The 19,325-nt window shown below is 40.2% G+C and overlaps 1 protein-coding gene across 1 annotated transcript in view; it reads left to right on the top strand.

Annotated features, from left to right (window-relative positions):
* Positions 1-2,321: 2,321 nt before the first annotated feature.
* The window catches only part of GDPD4 (glycerophosphodiester phosphodiesterase domain containing 4), an 83,691-nt gene continuing 66,687 nt past the window's right edge, over positions 2,322-19,325 (top strand). The window contains exons 1-3 of the mRNA XM_031653090.1: positions 2,322-2,415; positions 16,644-16,846; positions 18,880-18,983. Coding sequence (XP_031508950.1) covers positions 16,658-16,846; positions 18,880-18,983 — 293 coding nt within the window. The 5' untranslated portion in view covers positions 2,322-2,415; positions 16,644-16,657. The remainder of the gene's footprint in view (positions 2,416-16,643; positions 16,847-18,879; positions 18,984-19,325) is intronic.

The following is a 19,325-nucleotide window of genomic DNA, read 5'->3' on the forward strand; positions in this document are numbered from 1 at the left end:
CTCCTAACTGGTTACTGGGAGGCATGCTCCAGAGAATTCAGCTGGGTCAGAAAAGATGCAGCCTAACTGCCTAATTCCCTTTAAGGGTTGATGGGTCTGTAGCTTCTGGCTATTTATGTAACGAACTAATTGACTGACATGTGCCAAGCACTGTAGTAGGCTTTGGGAATAAAGAGATTAGTTAGATATTGTCTGTCCCGCAGGTAGATTACAATTAGAAGGGGGAAGCAGAAACTAAAACATTAGCAAAACAAAATAGGTAATTACATTCAATGTGGCTAGGATAGTAATAAGAGGTTTATTTGGAGGGATATATAGAACACACAGGAGAAGGTAGTTAATCAAGTCTGGTGGCGAGAAATAGGGGTGAGGATGAACAAAGAAGGCTTCCTGAGTTGAGCCTCACACTAAGAGAAGGAGTGCTAGCCAGGTCAAAGTTGGGAGTGTATAAGCCTGGCAGTAGGGACAGCACGAATAAACATGCAGAATGGTGTAGGGGAGTAGAACAAGAGGTTTGCTTTGCTGAAGCTTCAATGTAAGTGGGGGTGGTGGAGAGTTGGGGGCAAGTTGAGGCTGGAGAGAAAGGTGAGATCCAATTTAAGGAGCTTTAACTTTTGGAATGTGTTTTAGGCATAGTCAGATTTGCATTTTTAAAAGATCAACAGTTGGTCTTCGATTATGGGAGAGGTAAACTGGAAAGAGTGAGGCTCTTTGGGAATCTGCTGCAGTCTACTTTAACATAGCAGTATTAAGCTGGTTGGCATATACTGAGATGATTAGGGCCTAGTGGGCATTGAAATACAATAAGATAATGACTAGGAGAAATAGATAGGAATAAGCAGAATTTGGCCACTCTGTGTAAGGTGGAGGGCTGGGGGGTTGCAAAGGAATAGGAGGAGTTGAGGATGAGACATTTGTTTCAGATCTTGTCATTTAGTGATTTAGAGCCATAGAAGGTGGAGCAGACATGAAGGGAAAGATAATAAATTTAAGTTAGGGTTTACTGAGTTTGAGGTGTCTGCAGCAGGACAGCCAGATTGAAGGCCAGTGGCTGCAGTTGGAGATAAAGGTCTAGAGCTCAGGAACAGGTCAGAGTTACAGAAATGGCCAGAGGAATCAAAGATTAAACAAACAAAGGTGAAACAGGCCCATCTGTGGCCCTTTGAATGTCTGAAACTGGTTTAAAAAAGGTAAGGCAAAGTGGGGATGGTTAATGGGTACAACAAATAAATAGAATAAATAGGATCTAGTATTTGACAGCACAACAGGGTGACCACAGTCAGCAATAATTTATTGTACATTTGAAAATAACAAAGAGTGTAATTGGAACGTTCATAACCCAAAGAAATGATAAATGCTTGAGGTGACAGATACTCAATTTACCCTGATGTGATTCTTTTTTTTTTTTTTTTTTTGAGATGGAGTTTTGCTCTTGTTGCCCAGGGTGGAGTACAGTGGTGCTATCTCGGCTCACTACAACCTCTGCCTCCCGGGTTCAAGTGATTCTCCTGCCTCAGACTCCTGAGTAGCTGGGATTGCAGGCACCCACCACTGTGCCTGGCTAATTTTTTTTGTATTTTAGTAGAGACAGGATTTCATCATGTTGGCCTGGCTGGTCTCGAACTCCTGACTTCAAGCGATCCACCTGCCTCGGCCTCCCAAAGTGCTGGGATTACAGGCGTGAGCCACCGTGCCTGGCTTCCTGATGTAATGCTTACACATCGTATACCTGTATCAGAATACCTCATGTATCCCTACTATCAGGTGTATAAATAATACACCTATTATGTACCCATAAAAATTAAAAATTTGTTTTAAAAAGGCAGAAACAATAGTTAAAATTAAAATAAAATAAAGAGGTAGCCTGAGCGTGGAGGGTGGGGCGCACAGGACTGTAGTCCCAGCTGCTCTTCAGGCTGAGGCAGGAGGCTGCTTGAGCCCAAGTTTGAGGCCCAGACGGGGCGACAAGACCCTGTCTCTTAAAAAACATATAAATAAATATATACATAATATATATATAAATGTAGAGATATATACACCATATATAGAGACGTATATATATGTGTGGCAATTTTATGAATAACTAGGATACAAAAAATAGGTAATGCCTGAACTAAGTTATTAACAAGGACTAAACTTACAGTTCTTTTTGTAAGAACCAACCAAACCAAAAACAAAGAGAGCATACCTTACCGTACATTTAAAATGTGGGGCTCAGAGCCAAGGTTGGGGATCTGGCCTTAGCTTCAGCCTAGCTCTGGCACCGGGCGTCCTTGACCACGCCCACAGCCCCGCCAGGCCACGCCCTCCCGCCCCGCCTGCCTGGAGCTGCCCCTCCAGCCAGGCATCCATCTTAAGAGACGCTGGTCTCCTTAGGCGTGAAGCTTGGATTTGGGTTGGGACTTTGAAGTCTCGGTAAGTAAATGTGCCCAGTTCCGTGCTTCCTCCTTAAGCAGCACCAGAAACAGGAAGTTCTATTAGTATTATTAGTCGGCAGCCAAACCTGAGGCCCTTTGACGTCGCTCGCTCACTGTGTCGGGTCGTTTGTGTCCCCTCTCGAGGATTACGGGCTTGGACCTCCTGTTCAGTATCTGACAGTAGCGGCTTCGTGTATTGTCTAGTTTTCTAGTCGTTAATGGCGAACGGGATAAAAGTCTGCTTCAGCTGTCCCAATCCTGGCCGGCAACCCCAGGGTTTTGACCTCATGAGCTGGGGAATGGCGGTGTCCTCTACTGAGATGAGACAGATTGCAGGAGGAATCTATTTTAGAGGGAAAAACATCAAGGGTTCAGTTTTGGACGTATTACTTTTGAGGTGCCTGTGAGAAATCCAAATGGAGATTTCAGTAGACTGTCGGATATATACGTGTAGAATTCAGAGAACAGGTCTGGAAAGGAAACAGTGTTTATTGATCTCCCCTTAAATATTAGGAATTTTCATGTAAACTTGGCTACCCTGGCTGGTGCTTAGACACAAAGTATCTGCAGGTGTGTGGACAATGGTGGTGGTAATTATTCTGGTTAAAAAGCTGCGTTTTATTCAATATCCGAGCAGCTTACCATCCTCCCATAGAGTTTTTTGTTCATAACGTCTGCCCTTGGACACCGCAGTATTTGCAATTAGTCACACCAAGTTCTATATATATGCAGTAGTTTCATCATTAACCAGTTGAAAGTTTTTTTTTCTCATTTCCATTGTGATTTTTCTTTGACCCATGCATAGGTTTTTATAAATGTGTTTAATTCCCAAATGTGGAATTTGTTTTACTGATTTCTAGTTAAATTGCACTGTAGTCAGAAGATATATTCTTAAGATGTCAATTAGTTTATTAAAACCAATTGTGATCATTTTTGATAAATGTTCCATGTCCATTTGGAAAAAAGGTACACTCTGCATTTGTTGAGTACAGTGTTCCATAAATGTTAAGACTAGTTTGTTAATCAAGCTTTACAGTCGTCTATATCCTTACAGACTTTTTTTTCCTGCTTATTCTGTTCTTTAAGAGGTGTGCTAAATCTCCTACCATGATTATGCATTTGTCCATTTCTCCCTTAGAGACTAGGTGATTGGGTACTGTTATAGTTTTGGTGCTGCAAAAGAAATAGAACTCGAATATAAAATTTTATTTTTAATTCTCAGCAAGGCAATATACTTCTATAGAAGGGTGCACCCTTACAGATGAAGCAATGGTGAGCGCACACTTGGACAAGGGAGGGGAAGGGGTTCTTACTTCTGATGCAGGTGGCCCCTGCTGGGGTGGTGTTCCCCTACTGGCTACTGTTAGACCGCACAGGCTAAACTAATTCTGATTGACTAATTTAGAGAGAGTGACAGGTTGAGTGGTTTGGAGGGAGTCAGGGTGGAGCAGGTAAGGGTGGAGCAGGTGATCAGGATGAGTCAGGACAGAGCTGGTAATCGGAATGAGGGTGGAGCAGGTGATCGAAAAAAGTTGCTTTACGAGGAAGTTAAAAAGTAGAAGGCAAAGAATTGAACATACCGACATATTGATTCTTGGAAGAGAAATTTAGAACTCCTATCTAATAGTACCTACAAATTGCAAATTAAAATTTTTTTTTTTCACATTATGAAATGTCCCTCTTTTTCTCTGGTATTGCTTTTATGCCTCAAAGTTTACTTTGCTGGTCATATAGAGAGGCAGATTGTATTATTTGACTCCAACTCTCCACCTTTCCCTTAGTTATGTTCTTTGTGTTCACACCTTTTTCCGTGTGACTACTGTGACCGACCACCATGAGGTGACCTGCCCTGATTGTTGACTTTGGGATCGGCTGTGTGAACAGACATCCCATGAGGCAGAGGTTTGAAATGGGCTTGTATTTGGGACTTACTCTCTTGGACAACTTCTAGCACCATGAGAACATACCCAGGTCAATCTGGTTGAGTGACACATGAAGCAAAGCCAAGTCATCCCAGTCATTCTAGCTGAGGTAGAACAGATCAGCAGAACAGATAGCCCATTAACTCAGATGTGTGAGCAATAAACTCTTACTGTTAAATGTGGAACATACGCTCTAGGAGGTAAAGACAGACAATAAACAGTAAACATTCTAAATAAATACATTATATAATATTTTATTTTCTATAGAAAAAAAGAGTGCAATAGAGGAGTTAGAAGGAGGGAGCAGGTTGCAGCATTAAATAGTGATTAGGGTTGACCTTGTTGAGAAGGGGCCATTTGAGCAAGGAATTGAAGAAGGTGAGGTAACTACTACTTTTGAGGGTGAGATAGTAATTTAGGATTTCTTCCTTCTTTGGGAAAATTAATTGGGACAGAATACCTAATTCTTATATTGGGGATGCTGATGGTATTCCATGGGGCTGGTGAGAAGCTGTGGGGTGGTTGGTGTTGCCTAGCAACTGCCATCTCCGGCCTCTGTCTCATAAAGAGGGTCCAGGATGGGAATGTGTGATATTCTGGGTGAGAGGGATTACCTGGTTTTCATATGAGGCCAGTGTAGGGACTAAATGTTGATTTTTTTTTTTTTTTTTAATCTTGCCCAAATTCCTATCTAAGGGGTTTGGGGAGTCATGCCCTGCAAACCATAAATTCTCATCAGATGGGTTTTATTTAACCCTAGAGTCATGCCCTACAAACCATAAATTATCATCAGATGTGTTTTATTTAACCCTATATATCATGGTTTACTTTGCAACCTGACTCTGGCATAACAATACAAGACAAAAAAGAAAAAAATATTTACCCCAAAATATGTTTCTTTGCCATATTTTGAAATGGCCCTGCAAAGCTGTTTTGTGTATGGGGAGGGAGGGGGGGAGGCGGGGGCAGGGGGAACATTTGCATCTGTAAAGAATCTCTGTTAACAAAGCTAGGTCTTTTTCTTCCAGACCCTTCCAATCCTAAAGAGATTAACTAAGATCTGAATAGGAAACATTTGTCACCTATGGTCTCTAAGGGCAGCCACTATAAGACTTCAAAATAAGTTTGATCTCCACAATCTTTATCTTAACCTGACCATTCCCTTTCTATCTATCCCACGTCTTTTAGACAAACTCAACAAATGTCAACCAGAAAATGTTTAAATTTTTTTTTTTTTTTTTTTGAGACTCTAGGCTGGAGTGCAGTGGCACCATCTCTGGTCACTGCAACCTCCGCCTCCCAGGTTCAAGCAATTTTCATGCCTCAGCCTCGCAAGTAGCTGGTATTACAGGCGTATGCCACCACGCCTGGCTAATTTTTGTATTTTTAGTAGAAACTGGATTTCACCATGTTGGCCAGGCTGGTCTCAGACTCCTGACCTCAGGTGATCTGCCCGCCTTGGCCTCCCAACGTGCTGGGATTATAAGCGTGAGCCACCGCGCCTGGCCTGATTATACTTTTCTACTGTCACTTCAAGATGATTTGCAAGGAAATGGAAGGCAAATGTATGTGCCCAGTTCCTTTTCTTAAACTGAATCTCCAAGATCTTTTTATTTCAATCTGTTTTTTTAAAACAACAACAACAACAAAAAAACAAAAACCTGTAGGTAGTCTTTATTTTCCCTGTCTTTTTCAGCTCCCTCCTGAAGTTCCAAAATGTCTTCATTTATGCTCTGAGGCTGGGTTAATCACTCTATTCTCCATGCTGCCTAGTGTATTGTATAGATGTTTATTCTAGAAGTTATTACATTATGTTATACTCAATTGCTAATATACATCCCTTCCACTATATTTAAATCTTGTCAATGATAGGAGTTTTGACTTACTCATCCTTTTGCTCTTGATGCATAACCTAATGCTTGGTCATTTTAGTGCTCAAAGTGTGCTGAATGGGTAACAATTATTGTATTGAAAGCCAACATTCAGTTTACAGTATTTCCAGAACTAAATTCTTCACATCTATTGATTCACTCAATAATCCCCACAAACTATATTGATAAGTGCCATTATTATTCACATTTAAAGATGAGAAAACTGAGGTACAGAATACTTGCATAACTTGCCTAAAGTTGCACAGCTAAATATGGCAAAGGTGGGATATGAAACATAGACAAGGAGCTCCAGAGCATCTACTTTTTAAATTATGAACTATTTAAAATATACAGACAAATATAGCCCATATATTTATAATTGTTAACATCTTCCAATATTTGCTTTATCTTCTTTTAGATGAAGTACTTGAAAGTGAATTGCAGACACCATACATTTTACCTGTAAATACTTTGTGTGAAACTCTAAAAAAGGAATTTTTTTTTTTTTTTTTTTTTTTTTTTTGAGACAGTCTCTCTCTGTTGCCCAGGCTGGAGTGCAGTGGCGTGATGTTAGCTCACTGCAACCTCTGCCTCCTGGCTTCAAGTGATTCTTCTGCCTCAGCCTCCAGAATAGCTGGGACTACTGGAGCACACCACTATGCCTGGCTAATTTTTGTATTTTTAGTAGAGATAGGGTTTCACCATATTGGCCAGGCTGGCCTCGAACTCCTGACCTTGTGATCTGCCCGCCTCGGCCTCCCAAAGTGCTAGGACTACAGGCATGAGCCACCACACCTGGCCAAAAAAGGAATTTTTTTTTACACAATGATATCATCATTTTCACACCTAAAATTAACAATAATTTACTAAACCAACTGAATGTAAATTAGTTAATATCCAAATTTCTACCAATTTCCTCCAAAAAGTCTTTTCACAGGTTCCAATCAAGATCTATACATCTGGCCGAGTGCAGTGGCTCACGCCTGTAATACCAGCACTTTGGGAGGCCAAGGCGGGCAGATCAGTTGAGGTTAGGAGTTCAAGACTGGCCTGGCTAACTTGGTGAAACCCCGTTTCTACTAAAAATACAAAAAATTATCCGGGCATGGTGATGCGTGCCTGTAATCCCAGCTACTCGGGAGGCTGAGCTAGGAGAATAGCTTGAACCTGGGAGGTGGAGGTTGCAGTGAGCCGAGATGGTGTCATTCCACTCCAGCTTGAGCAACAAGAGTAAAACTCTAAAAAAAAAAAAAAATCCATACATCAATTCATATACTTATAAAAATTTTCTTTTTTAAAAAAATTTTTATTTATTTATTTATTTATTTATTTTGAGACAGAGTCTCACTCTGTCCCCTAGGTTGGAGTGCAGTAGCGTGATCTCAGCTCACTGCAAGATCCACCTCCCGAGTTCAAGCCATTCTCCTGCCTCAGCCTGCTGAGTAGCTGGGACTACAGGCACCCGCCACAATGCCCGGCTAAGTTTTTGTATTTTTAGTGGAGATGGGATTTCACCATGTTAGCCGGGATGGTCTCGATCTCCTGGCCTTGTGATCTGCCCACCTCAGCCTCCCAAAGTGCTGGATTACAGGCGTGAGCCACCGCACCCGGCCAAGAAATTTCTAATTAAGATAGAATTTGCATACACTAAAATTCACCATTATTTAGTGTATAATTCTGCAAGTTTTGACAAATGCATATAATTGTGTAAGCACTATCAAAATATAGGACAGTTTTTCTCCAAATCTGTGGCCTGCCTTTTTATGTCTTAAGAATGTCTTTTGAAGACTAGAAGTTATTAATATTGATGAAATACAACTTATCTGTTTTTTCTTTTATGGATCATGCTTTTGGTGTTATACCTAACAAATCTTTGCCTAAAGCAGGGACACAGATTTCATCTATGTTTTTTCTATAAGTTTTATAGCTTTAGGTTTTATTTATTTATTCATTTAGAGACAAAGTCTCATTCTGTCACCCAGAATGGAGTATAGTGGCCCCATCATGGCTTGCTGCAGCCTCAACTTCCCCAGTTCAAGTGATCCTCTTGCCTCAGCCTCCTGAGTAGCTGGGACTACAGGTGTGTGCCACCACATCTGGCTAATTTTTGTATTTTATGTAGAGATGGGGTCCCACTGTGTTGCCCAGGCTGGTCTCAAACTCCTGGGCTCAAGTGATCCTCTAGCCTCAGCCTCCCAGAGTGCTGGGATTATAGGTATGACCTGCCGCACCTGGCCAGCTTTAGATTTATATTTCAGTCTGTGATCCATTTAATTTTTACAAAGAATGCAAAGTTGTGGGCCGGGCGCAGTGGCTCATGCCTGTAATCCCAGCACTTTGGGAGGCTGAGGTGGGCAGATCTTTTGAGGTCAGGAGATCGAGACCAGCTTGGCTAACACAGTGAAACCCATCTCTACTAAACATACAAAAAAAAAAAAAAAATTAGCCGGACATGGTGACATGTGCCTGTAGTCCCAGCTACTCAGGAGGCTGAGGCAGGAGAATTGCTCCCAGGTGGCGGAGGTTGCAGTCAGCCAAGATCACCTGCCACTGCACTCCAGCCTGGGAGACAGAGGCAGACTCAGTCTTTAAAAAAAAAAAAATGCAAAGTTGTAGATTGAGGTTCATTTGTTTTTGGATGAATATCCAGTTGTTCCAGAACCATTTGTCAAAGAAACTGTCCTTTCTCCATCCTTCATACTTCTGTCAAACATGAATTGACCATATATATATGGGCCTTTTTCTGGAACCGGTATTCTGTTTCATTGATCTCTATGTCTGTCTGTCTGCTGATTCCACACTGTCTTGGTAACTGTAGCTTTATATTAAGTCTTGAACTCAAGTAGTTTGAGTCAAAATACATTATTTTTCAAAATTGTTTTGGCTAGTCTTTCCTTTGCTTTTCCATATAAATCTTAGATTTAGCTTATTGATTTCTACAAAAAAAGTCCTCAGAGATTTTGATTGGAATCATGTTGAACCTGTAGATCTGTTTGGGGAGAATTGAGATTATAACAATATTGAGTCTTCTAATGCGAGAAAGTGGTACTTAGATTAGAAGACTCAGTATTGTTATGAGTCTTTACTTGAGTCTTTGATTTCTTTCATGTCTTGTAGTTTTCAGCATGCAGATCCTGCACATATTTTGTCAGATTTATACCTAAGTATGTGTTTGTTACTATTGTAAATCATCATTTAAATTTAATTTTTAAATACATGTTTCATCTTGGAATAATTTTAGATTTACAGAAAAGTTACAAAGATAGTACAGACAGTTCTTGTATACTCTTACCCAGTTTCAGTTTCCCCCAGCCTTATCCTTTTACTGTGGTTCATTTGTTAAAACTAAGATAACAGTACATTACTGGTAACTAAACTTCAGATATTATTCAGATTTCACCAGTTTTCCCATTCATGTTTTGCTGTTTCATGATGTAAATGGTGATTTAAAATTTTTACCTTCTATTTGTTCATTCCTAGTCTATAAAAATTTTTGATTTTTGCATCTGGTTCTACCTTGCCAAACTCATTAATTGTAAGTTTTTTTTTTTGTAGAATTTTGGAGATTTTCTACGTAGATAATTTTGTTGTCTGCAAATAGAGTTTTATTTATTTATTTCTATTCTTTATGCCTTTTATTTCTTTTTCTAGCCTATTGCACTGGCTAGGACTGCCAGTACAGTGTTGAACAGGATTGGTGATAACAGACATCCTTGCTTTGTTTCCGATCTTAGAAAAAAACATTTAGTCTTTAAAAAGCAATCAGCCTTTCACCATCAAGTGTGAAGTTAGCTATTAGCTTTTAATATATTCTCCATATAAAGGCATAATATTTGCTATTCCTAGTGTGCTGAGGGTTTTTGTCAGGAATGGAGTTAGAATTTGCTCAGAAGTATTTTATGTATCTATTTAGATGGCCATATAGTTTGTCTTTAGTTCGATAATATGGTTAATTAAGTTTATTTATTTTTTCTGTTTTGTTTTTGAGACAAGGTCTCACTCTGTTGCCCAGGCTGGAGTGCAGTGGTGTGATCTTGGCTCACTGTAACCTCCATCTCCAGGCTCAAGCAATCCTCCTGCCTCAGCCTCCCGAGAAGCTGGGACTACAGCCATGTACCACTATACCCAGCTAATTTTTGTATTTTTTTGTGGATACAGGATTTGGCCATGTTGCCCATGCTGGTCTTGAACTTTTGGGCTTAAGCAGTCTGCCTGCCTTAGCCTCCCAAAGTTGTAGGATTACAGAATTGAGTCACCATGCCTGGCCCCAAGTTGATTGATTTTTGAATGTTGAATAATCTTTGCAGTCCTTAGGAAAACTACACTTGGTCAGTATGTACTGATGTATGTTAAGAATTTTTGCATTTGGATTCGTAAGGGATATTGGTTTGTACTTTTATTAGGATATCTTTGTCTGGTTTTGGTGTCAGGATATTGGTCACATAAAATGATTTGGAAAGTCTTCCCTTCTCTTCTGATGTAAGAGTTTCTATAGAATTGGTATTATTTCTTCTGTAGATGTTTGGTAGAATTCACCAGTGAATCCTTTTTTTTTTTTCTTTTTCTTGATGGGAAGGCTTTTTAACAACAAATTCAATTTACTTGATAGATACAGGGCTATTCAAGTTTTCTATTTCTTCTGGAGTGAGCTTTAGTAGTTTTTGTCTTTCAGGGAATTCGCCCATTTCATGTATCTATAGAATTTATAGGAATGAAGTTGTACCAAATTCTTTGTTACTCTTTTGATGTCTCTAGGGTCTGTGGTGATGGTTCTCTTTTATTACTGATATTGATAATTTCTGATTTCTTTCTTTTTTTTTTTTTTTTTTTGAGACGGAGTCTGGCTTTGTCGCCCAGGCTGGAGTGCAGTGGCTGGATCTCAGCTCACTGCAAGCTCTGCCTCCCAGGTTCACGCCATTCTCCTGCCTCAACCTCCTGAGTAGCTGGGACTACAGGCGCCCGCCACCACGCCCGGCTAATTTTTTGCATTTTTTAGTAGAGACGAGGTTTCACCATGTTAGCCAGGATGGTCTTGATCTCCTGACCTCGTGATCCGCCCGTCTCTGCCTCCCAAAGTGCAGGGATTACAGGCTTGAGCCACCGCGCCCGGCCAATTTCTTTCTTTTTTAATCTCCTTAATGATCCTAGTCAGAAATTTATTAGTTTTGTTGGTCTTCTCAAAGAACCAGCTTTTGATTTCATTGATTTTTTTTGCCAATTTTTTCTATTTATCAATTGTTATTACTCCTAATCTTCTGTTAACTTTGTATTTAATTTGCTCCACTTTTACTGATTGTCTGAAGATGGAAACTGAGGTTATTGATTTTGAGATCTTGTTTTTTCTTTCTTTCTTTCTTTCTTTTTCTTTTTTTTTTTTTTTTTGATTCGTAGTCTCCCTCTGTTGCCCAGGCTGTAGTGCAGTGGCGTGATCTCGGTTCACTGCAAGCTCCGCCTCTTGGGTTCCCGCCATTCTTCTTCCTCCGCCTCCCCAGCAACTGGGACTACAGGCGCACGCCGCCACGCCCGGCTAATTTTTGTATTTTTAGTAGAGACGGGGTTTCACCGTGTTAGCCAGGACAGTCTCGATCTCCTGGCCTTGTAATCCACCCACCTCGGCCTCCCAAAGTGCTGGGATTACGGGCATGAGCCACCGCTCCCGGCCTTGTTCTTTTCTAGTATGGGCATTTAGCATTATAAATGTAAATCTAAGTATTGCTTTAACTATACCTTAGAAATGTTTCTATGTTGTGTTTTCATTTCTATTCAGTTCAAAAGGTTTTAATTTCCCTTTTGATTTTTTTTTAACTCAGAGTTACTTAGAAATTGCTATTTAATTTTAAAATATTTAGGAGTTTTCCAACTATCTTATTGATTGCTAATTTAATTCTAGTATTTTCAATTCTGTTTTCCAATTCTAGTGTTTTTCAAGTCTACTCTATCCTGCTTACTGTTATTGAGAAAGGGGTATTGAAATCTCTGACTATAATTTTGGATTTGTCTGTTTCTCCTTGGACGGTCAATGAATTTTGATTTATGTTACTTTAGGGTTTTTTTGTCATTTTGCAGATTTATTAATAAAAATGAAAATGTGTATAATCAGATACCAAAAACACATCAAGTATGAATAATAATAATTTTTTTTTGAGACTTTCACTCTTGTTGCCCAGTCTGGAGTGCAATGGTGCCATCTTGGCTCAATGCAACCTCCACCTTTTGGGTTCAAGCAATTCTCCTGCCTCAGCCTCCCGAGTAGCTGGGATTACAGGCATGCGCCACCATGCTCCGCTAATTTTGTTTTTAGTAGAGATCGGGTTTCTCCATGTTGGTCAGGCTGGTCTCAAACTCCCGACCTCAGTTGATCTGCCCGCCTTGGCCCCCCAAAGTGCTGGGATTACAGGCGTGAGCCACTGCACCTGGCAAGTATGAATAATTATATATTAACTCTCAAATATGTAAATGTCTATGCTGATGGAAGAAACAAAAGGAAACAGAGTTTCTAAGAATTGATTTTTATTAATACATAATGTTTGTACTTATTTATTATATACATGTGATATTTTGATACATGCATAGAATGTGTAATGGTAAAATCAGGGTATTTAGGATATCTATCGCTTTGAACATTTGTCATTTCTTTGTACTAGGGACATTTCAAATCCTCTAGCTATTTTTAAATATACTGTATATTGTTACCTGTAGTCACCCTACTATGCTATCAAACACTAGAACTTATTCCTTCTCTCTAACTGTATGTTTGTACTTATTAACCTACCTTTCTTCATCCCCCCACAACTCCACGTCCTTCCCAGCCTCTGGTAATGATCATTGTATTCACTACCTCCATGAGATCAACTTTTTAAGTTCCCACAAGAGTGAGAACATACAGTATTTGTCTTTTTGTGCCTGACTTATTTCACTGAACATGATGACCACCAGTACCATACATACTGCTGCAAATGACAGAATCTCATTTTCTTTTTATGGCTGAAGAGTATTGTATTGTATATATAAGCTCATTTTCTTTATCCGTTTGTCCATTGATGGACACTTAGAGTGGTTCTGTATCTTTGCAATTGTGCATAGTCCTGCAATAAACATAGGGGTGCAGGTATCCCTTTGATATACTGATTTCCTTTCTTTGGATAACTACCAGGTGGTGGAATTGCTGGATCATACGGTTACCACAATATTTTAATTTTTTGAGAAATCTCCATATTGTTTTTTATGGCCTGTACTAATTTATGTTCCCACCAACAGTGTGTAAGAGTGCCCTTTGTCTTTGCCACCTTCTTTATTTTTTTTCTTTTTGATAATAGCCCTTCTAACAGGGGTAAGATAACATCTCACTGTGCTGTTGATTTACATTTCCCTGATTATTAGTGATATTGAACATTTTTTCATATACCTGTTGGCTATTTGTATGTCTTCTATTGAGAAATAGAAGGGGTTTGGTTTGTTCTTCGTTTTCTAGTTCCTTGAGGTGTTTAGTTATTTATTTGAAATCTTTTCTGCTTTTGATGTAAATGTTTATTGGTATAAGCTTCCCTCTCAGCATTCCTCTTGTTGTATCACATAGGTTTTAGTATGTGTTTTTTCATTTCATTTGTTTCAAAAAATTTTTTTCTTAATTTCTTCATTGACCAGTGGTCAATCAGGACCATGTTGTTAAAATAATTTCCATGTATTTTTACAGTTTCAAACATTTCTCTTGTTACTGATTTCTATTTTTTTTTCCATTTTGGTCAGAAAAGATACTTAATGTGATTTAGATTTTTACAAATCTGTTTAGACTTGTTTTGTGGCCTAACATCTAGTCTATCCTGGAGAATGTTTTATGTGCCGATGGGAAGAGTGTGTATTCTGTAATTGTTGGATGTAAATGTTCTGTGTATGTCTGTTAGGTCCATTTGGTCTTTGTTTTCTTTTAGCACTTTGAAAGAAAAGTTTTTCTTTCACGCCATCCTCTCCTATCGTGTAAGATTTCTACTGAGAAATCCACTGTTAGTCTGACTGGTTTCTCTTATACGTGACTTGATGCTTTTCTCTTGTTTTTGGAATCCTCTGTCTTTGACTTTTGGCAGTTTGACTATAAAGTGCCTTGGAAAAGACCTTTTTGGGTTGAATCTATTTGGGGATCTTTGAGCTTCCACTCTCTGGATGTCTGAATCCCTTGTAAAACTTGGGAAGTTTTCGGCGATAATTTTATTAAATAGGTTTCCTATGCTTTTCCCCACCTCTTCTTCTGGAATATCCAAAATTCGAGTACTTGGTCACTTAATGGTTTCCAAAATGTCATGTAGGGTTTCTTTATTCCCTCCCTCCTCCCTCCCTCCTTTCCTTCCCCTCCCTCCCTCCCTTCCTTCCCTCCCTCCTTCTCTCTCTCTTTCCCTCCCCTCCCTTGCTCCCTCTTTCCTTCCCTGCCTGCCTGCCTTCTTTCTTTTTTGAGATGGAATCTTGCTCTGTTACCCAGGCTGGAGTGCAGTGGTGCAATCTCAGCTCACGCAACCTCCACCTTCCAGGTTCAAGCAGTTCTCCTGCCTCAGCCTCCCAAGTAGCTGTGGTTATAGACATGCACTACCACACATGGCTAATTTTTGTATTTTTAGTAGAGACGGGGTTTCATCATGTTGGCCAAGGTGGTCTCGAACTCCTGACCTCAAATGATCCATCCACCTTGGCCTCCCAAGGTGCTGGGTGTGAGCCACCCTGCCCTCCCTCCCTCTGCCTGCCTTCCTTCCTTCCTTCCTTCCTTCCTGCCTGCCTTCCTTCCTTCCTTCCTGCCTTCCTGCCTTCCTGCCTTCCTGCCTTCCTTCCTCTCTTTCTTTCTCTTTCTTTCTCCCCTCCCCTCCTTCTGTTTCTTTCACCTTACTGGGTTACTTCAAATGACTTGTCTTCAGGTTCTGAAATAATATCTCCATATTGAATTATCTCATTCAGATTCTGAACTGTTTTTCTGATATCTTTGTATTATTTATCTGTGCTCTCTTGTATCTCACTGGGTATATTTAATATTGTTATTTTAATTTATTGGTAGGCATTTCACACATTTCTTTTGCATTGGAATCTCTTGCTGGAGAATTATTATATTACTTTGAAGTTGTCATGTTTCCTTGCTTTTTCATGTTTTTTGTGTCCTTACGTTGATATCTGCACATCTGCTATAACAGTTGCTTTTATTTTTTGGGTTGGCTTTCACAGGGGAAGATTTTTTTTTTCTTGTATCTATAGAGTTGGTTGGGTGGGGCACTTTAGTTTTTATTTTGGGTTCATGCAGTAGTATAGTCTCCCTGGGATTTCTTTGACTGCAATCAGTGTCAGTGGTGTCTATGATTTTGTCAGTGGTTTAGGCTGTGGTTGTTAGCACAGGCTGCAGTGAGGCTTTGCTGGGAATGGGGATATCAGGCAGGCCAATCCTCAGGCCCCAGTGGTGGTGATGGCAGGCCAATTGTTCCTGTCCTTGGACCCCTGGCCAGTGTACACAGGCACTGGTGTTAGCAGGTCTAGGAAGGCCAGTTTTTAGGTCTCTAGGTGGCTTGCTTGGGTATTGGCAGTGTTAGTAGTGTGCTGGGCAGGCGGGTGGAACCCTGGAGCCCTGGGCAGCATGTGTGGTGTCTGTGATGGCAGTAGTGTTAGGGGGCCAATCTTTGGTCTCCCAGGTGACATGCACTGGTGCTAACAGTGACAGCAGTAGGATGGGTAGGTCAGTCCATAGGTCCCCAGGTGGCACATGTGGGTAGGCATTGGTGCTGGTAGTGGTGCCAGGTGATGTTGGCCTGTCCCCAGGCTCCTTGATGATGTACACAGGTGCAGGTTGTGGTGGGTGCCTGTGTTCTTAATGCCGTTGTGAAGCCACATACTCCATATTTTGTTCTATCTCTGAAATATTTTTGGTTGGCAAAGGAAAAATAAACTTGTCACATTTCAGCCATTGTTGTTTTGAAGATTCCATCTTTTATAATTGAAGCTAACCCTAACTGATTCCATATGGGAGAGGAGAGAAAGGGAAGAAGCAGCCAGCTGTGTATCTGAGTCACTTATTAGTCAAGGATGGTATTTTCATGTACCTCACCCATGCCTTTAACATCTCAAGTTATTTCAACAGCATATTGCAATTTGAGAAGCACATTTGTATATATTATCTCATTGGATTCTTTCAGCATCTATTAGGTGGTGAGGACAGGGAATATTGTCCAATTTTAGAGGTGAGAAAACTAAACCTAGAGTGATGCAGTGATCACAGTAAACACTCAACAAGTTAGTGAGAAAGGTAGGAAGAAGCTCTATTTTTCTGCCCCAAATCCACTGTATTATCTTTGATTATAAACAGTTTTTTAAAAATCCATTTCTCTTTGGTAAAATTTTCTGTAGAATGATGGGATAAGATACATTGAGGGGAGTTACACTAGATCCTGATTATTTTATTTGTCTTTCAGCCAAAGGGTGAATCATGTTTAAGAAGGTCAACAGGATTGAGCGCAAGAGGAATAAGACAGGAAAACGAAAAAAACTTAATCCATGGATTCCACGCATCTTCAACCACCAATGCTATGTCACCTTCCTTACTGGCTGCTATAGTTGCCTTTGGAAATTCAGACAATGGGAAAAAACTAAAGTTGGATTTTGTTGCTGCACTTGGGTACAAACTGATGAGGAGCTGGACCACGTTTTCTCAGATGTGGGGAACATAGGCTGACCGCTGGCCCCATAAGGGCTCTTTACGGTCTCCAGGACTGGGGATGCTAGGGCTCCATTTCTTCCATAAAAGTATTGCACCAATATTAAACTTACTGAAACATGTACTTGCTTTCTTCATTTCTTTCCTTCACTTCATTTTTCACTTTTTTTCTTTACTTTTCCTTACTACCTCTTTTATGTTTATTCATTAATTCACTTTTGCATTTATTCATTCAGTGAATCTTGAAGAAAAAGTGATATTTAGATTTTTTTGGTTAGGGATTACGGGGATGCCTGAATTGTAATTTGCTCTCCTCTGTGAATTTCTCTTCTCGGGAGAAAAAAACAGCAAGTGAGAAACAAGGTGCTCCTTTATAATTGGTCAGGCTAGTGGTGATTTTCCCTAAGGAAGAGTTCTAGTAAGACTGAGTGGTGGCATATGGACTAGCCTCTTTTAGGGCCTCTATTTGTAAGCCATATGTTGGAACCCTTTGGTGAGCTACATGGTATAAGTGATTAAATTATCAGCACACTGAAATGAGAACAGAAGAGCAAAATCATGTACCTTTGCTTATTTGTGAACATGGCCCAACTGGGGTCCCAGAATCAGACATATTGGATAATTAATTTCTTATACTTGAGGTGGGGAACACAAGGAAAGGGGTAGGAAATGGGAGGTTTCCCTGGAGTAGGCAGGAATGTTCTTCTGTCCCCACTGTATCTTTCCTGCCCAGATATTTGGCTTCTATGCGAGTCACTGGGGATAATACAAGTGCTTCAGGCATGCTTCCTGCTCTCAAGGAATTCAGTCTACTGTGGGGAAAGATAAGTACACACACACAATCTCAATATAGTGAGAGAAGTGCTGTAACTGCATGTGCATGTGCACAGGCACATACCAAGGGGAGGGGCACCTTTTAGAAGGTGAAGGGTGATTAAGAATTGGATAGGTAGAGAATTGGGGATGGTGGAAGAATTGGTATTGGAGGAGGAGTCAAAGGGCATAGTGAGTTTGGAGATTGATATAAGGTTTATTTTAGATGAAGGAGAGGATATGAAAGAAGTGAGGGGAAAAGAAGCTAGAGAGGGAGATGGGTCCAATGTTGTGTGGTTTTAAGAATTTGACCTCTGCCATTGGGAATAAAGAATCCCCAAAGACTTTAAGCTGATGAAGTAGTCTGAGCTGTGGTTTGGAATGATTATTTGATTGTGTGGAGGACGTATTGAAAGGGACAAAACTAACACAGGGAGACTTCTTTGCCTTCAGAGAAAGCAGTACCTCCTCCATAATGATAACCTCCATTTTGGCTTTGAGCTTATACAGATCTGGGTTCTAGTCCTGCCCCTGCTACTTCTTAGCTGTGTGATCTTGAATCAATTATTTTACCTCTCTGAGCTTTCTTCTGCAAAAATGAGATTGATGCCTAACTCCTATGGCTCTAATGAGAAATAAATCAAATGAAAGTAGCTTGTGAAATCCTTAGCATTTTACTAGAACAAAATAGCTACTTAAAAAAAATTATTCTTTAACTCTGATTCCCCCTTTCTTCTCCAATGGGGTAGATTGATGACTCAATGAACTAATTAATGATGCATGAATCAATAAATTAATTACTGAACAAAACATCTGGTAGCTGGAGAGGCAGATGAATTCAACAGATGATTGTTAAAAGCCAGCTATGTTCAAGAAACTATACTATGTATTGGTAATACAGAGATGTTCCTTTTCCTCAAAGAAGAAACAGTGTAGCATCAGATAAAACATAAATGCATAATTCCAGTTCAGTGTAAGAAAGGTTGTAAATAGGCATATACAGGATTTGGTAGGGGTAAAAAGAGAGTGGTCACTCCAGCCTCAGGAGAGTAATGCATGGCAGTGCAACTTATACCTGAGGTGGGGAATGCAAGGAAAGGTAGTTTGGCAAGTGTGTACAGAAACTGCTGAGGTAATAAGGATAAATGGAGCTAAGTTCGATTTCTTTTTTCTCTTCCCAGAAAGAGCAATTATTTTGCCCGTGCCTGGTAATTTCATTTGTCTTGTCTGTGATGTTGCTGTTCCTGTGGATAGAAACATCCAATGAATACTTTAACTTTGACTGGTGAGTTTCACTTTTTGTAGTTTCATTTGTGTAAGGGCATTTTGGTCTGATAACCACCTGGATTCTACCTCAGGCTGAAAAGATCTGGTGATATAGTAGGGAAGGAAGACAAAACTGGGCTTTCCACAGCTTGTGGGTGAGAGGCCTGCCTCTGGGGCAGGGGTAGGATGCTTAGCACCCTAACTTGTTATACTTTCTTCCACTGTGCTCAGTCTCAGACTAAATCTGGCTCAGTGGGAAGCTTTCATGCTTCCGATATCCACAGTCCTTCTACTCAGATAATGATTCCCTGGTATCTTTTCTTTAGTCTCTTTGAGCTACTGATGCCGACACTAGGTCTTC

Source organism: Papio anubis, chromosome 12 (assembly GCF_008728515.1).
Source record: "Papio anubis isolate 15944 chromosome 12, Panubis1.0, whole genome shotgun sequence".
Lineage (NCBI taxonomy): Eukaryota > Metazoa > Chordata > Mammalia > Primates > Cercopithecidae > Papio > Papio anubis.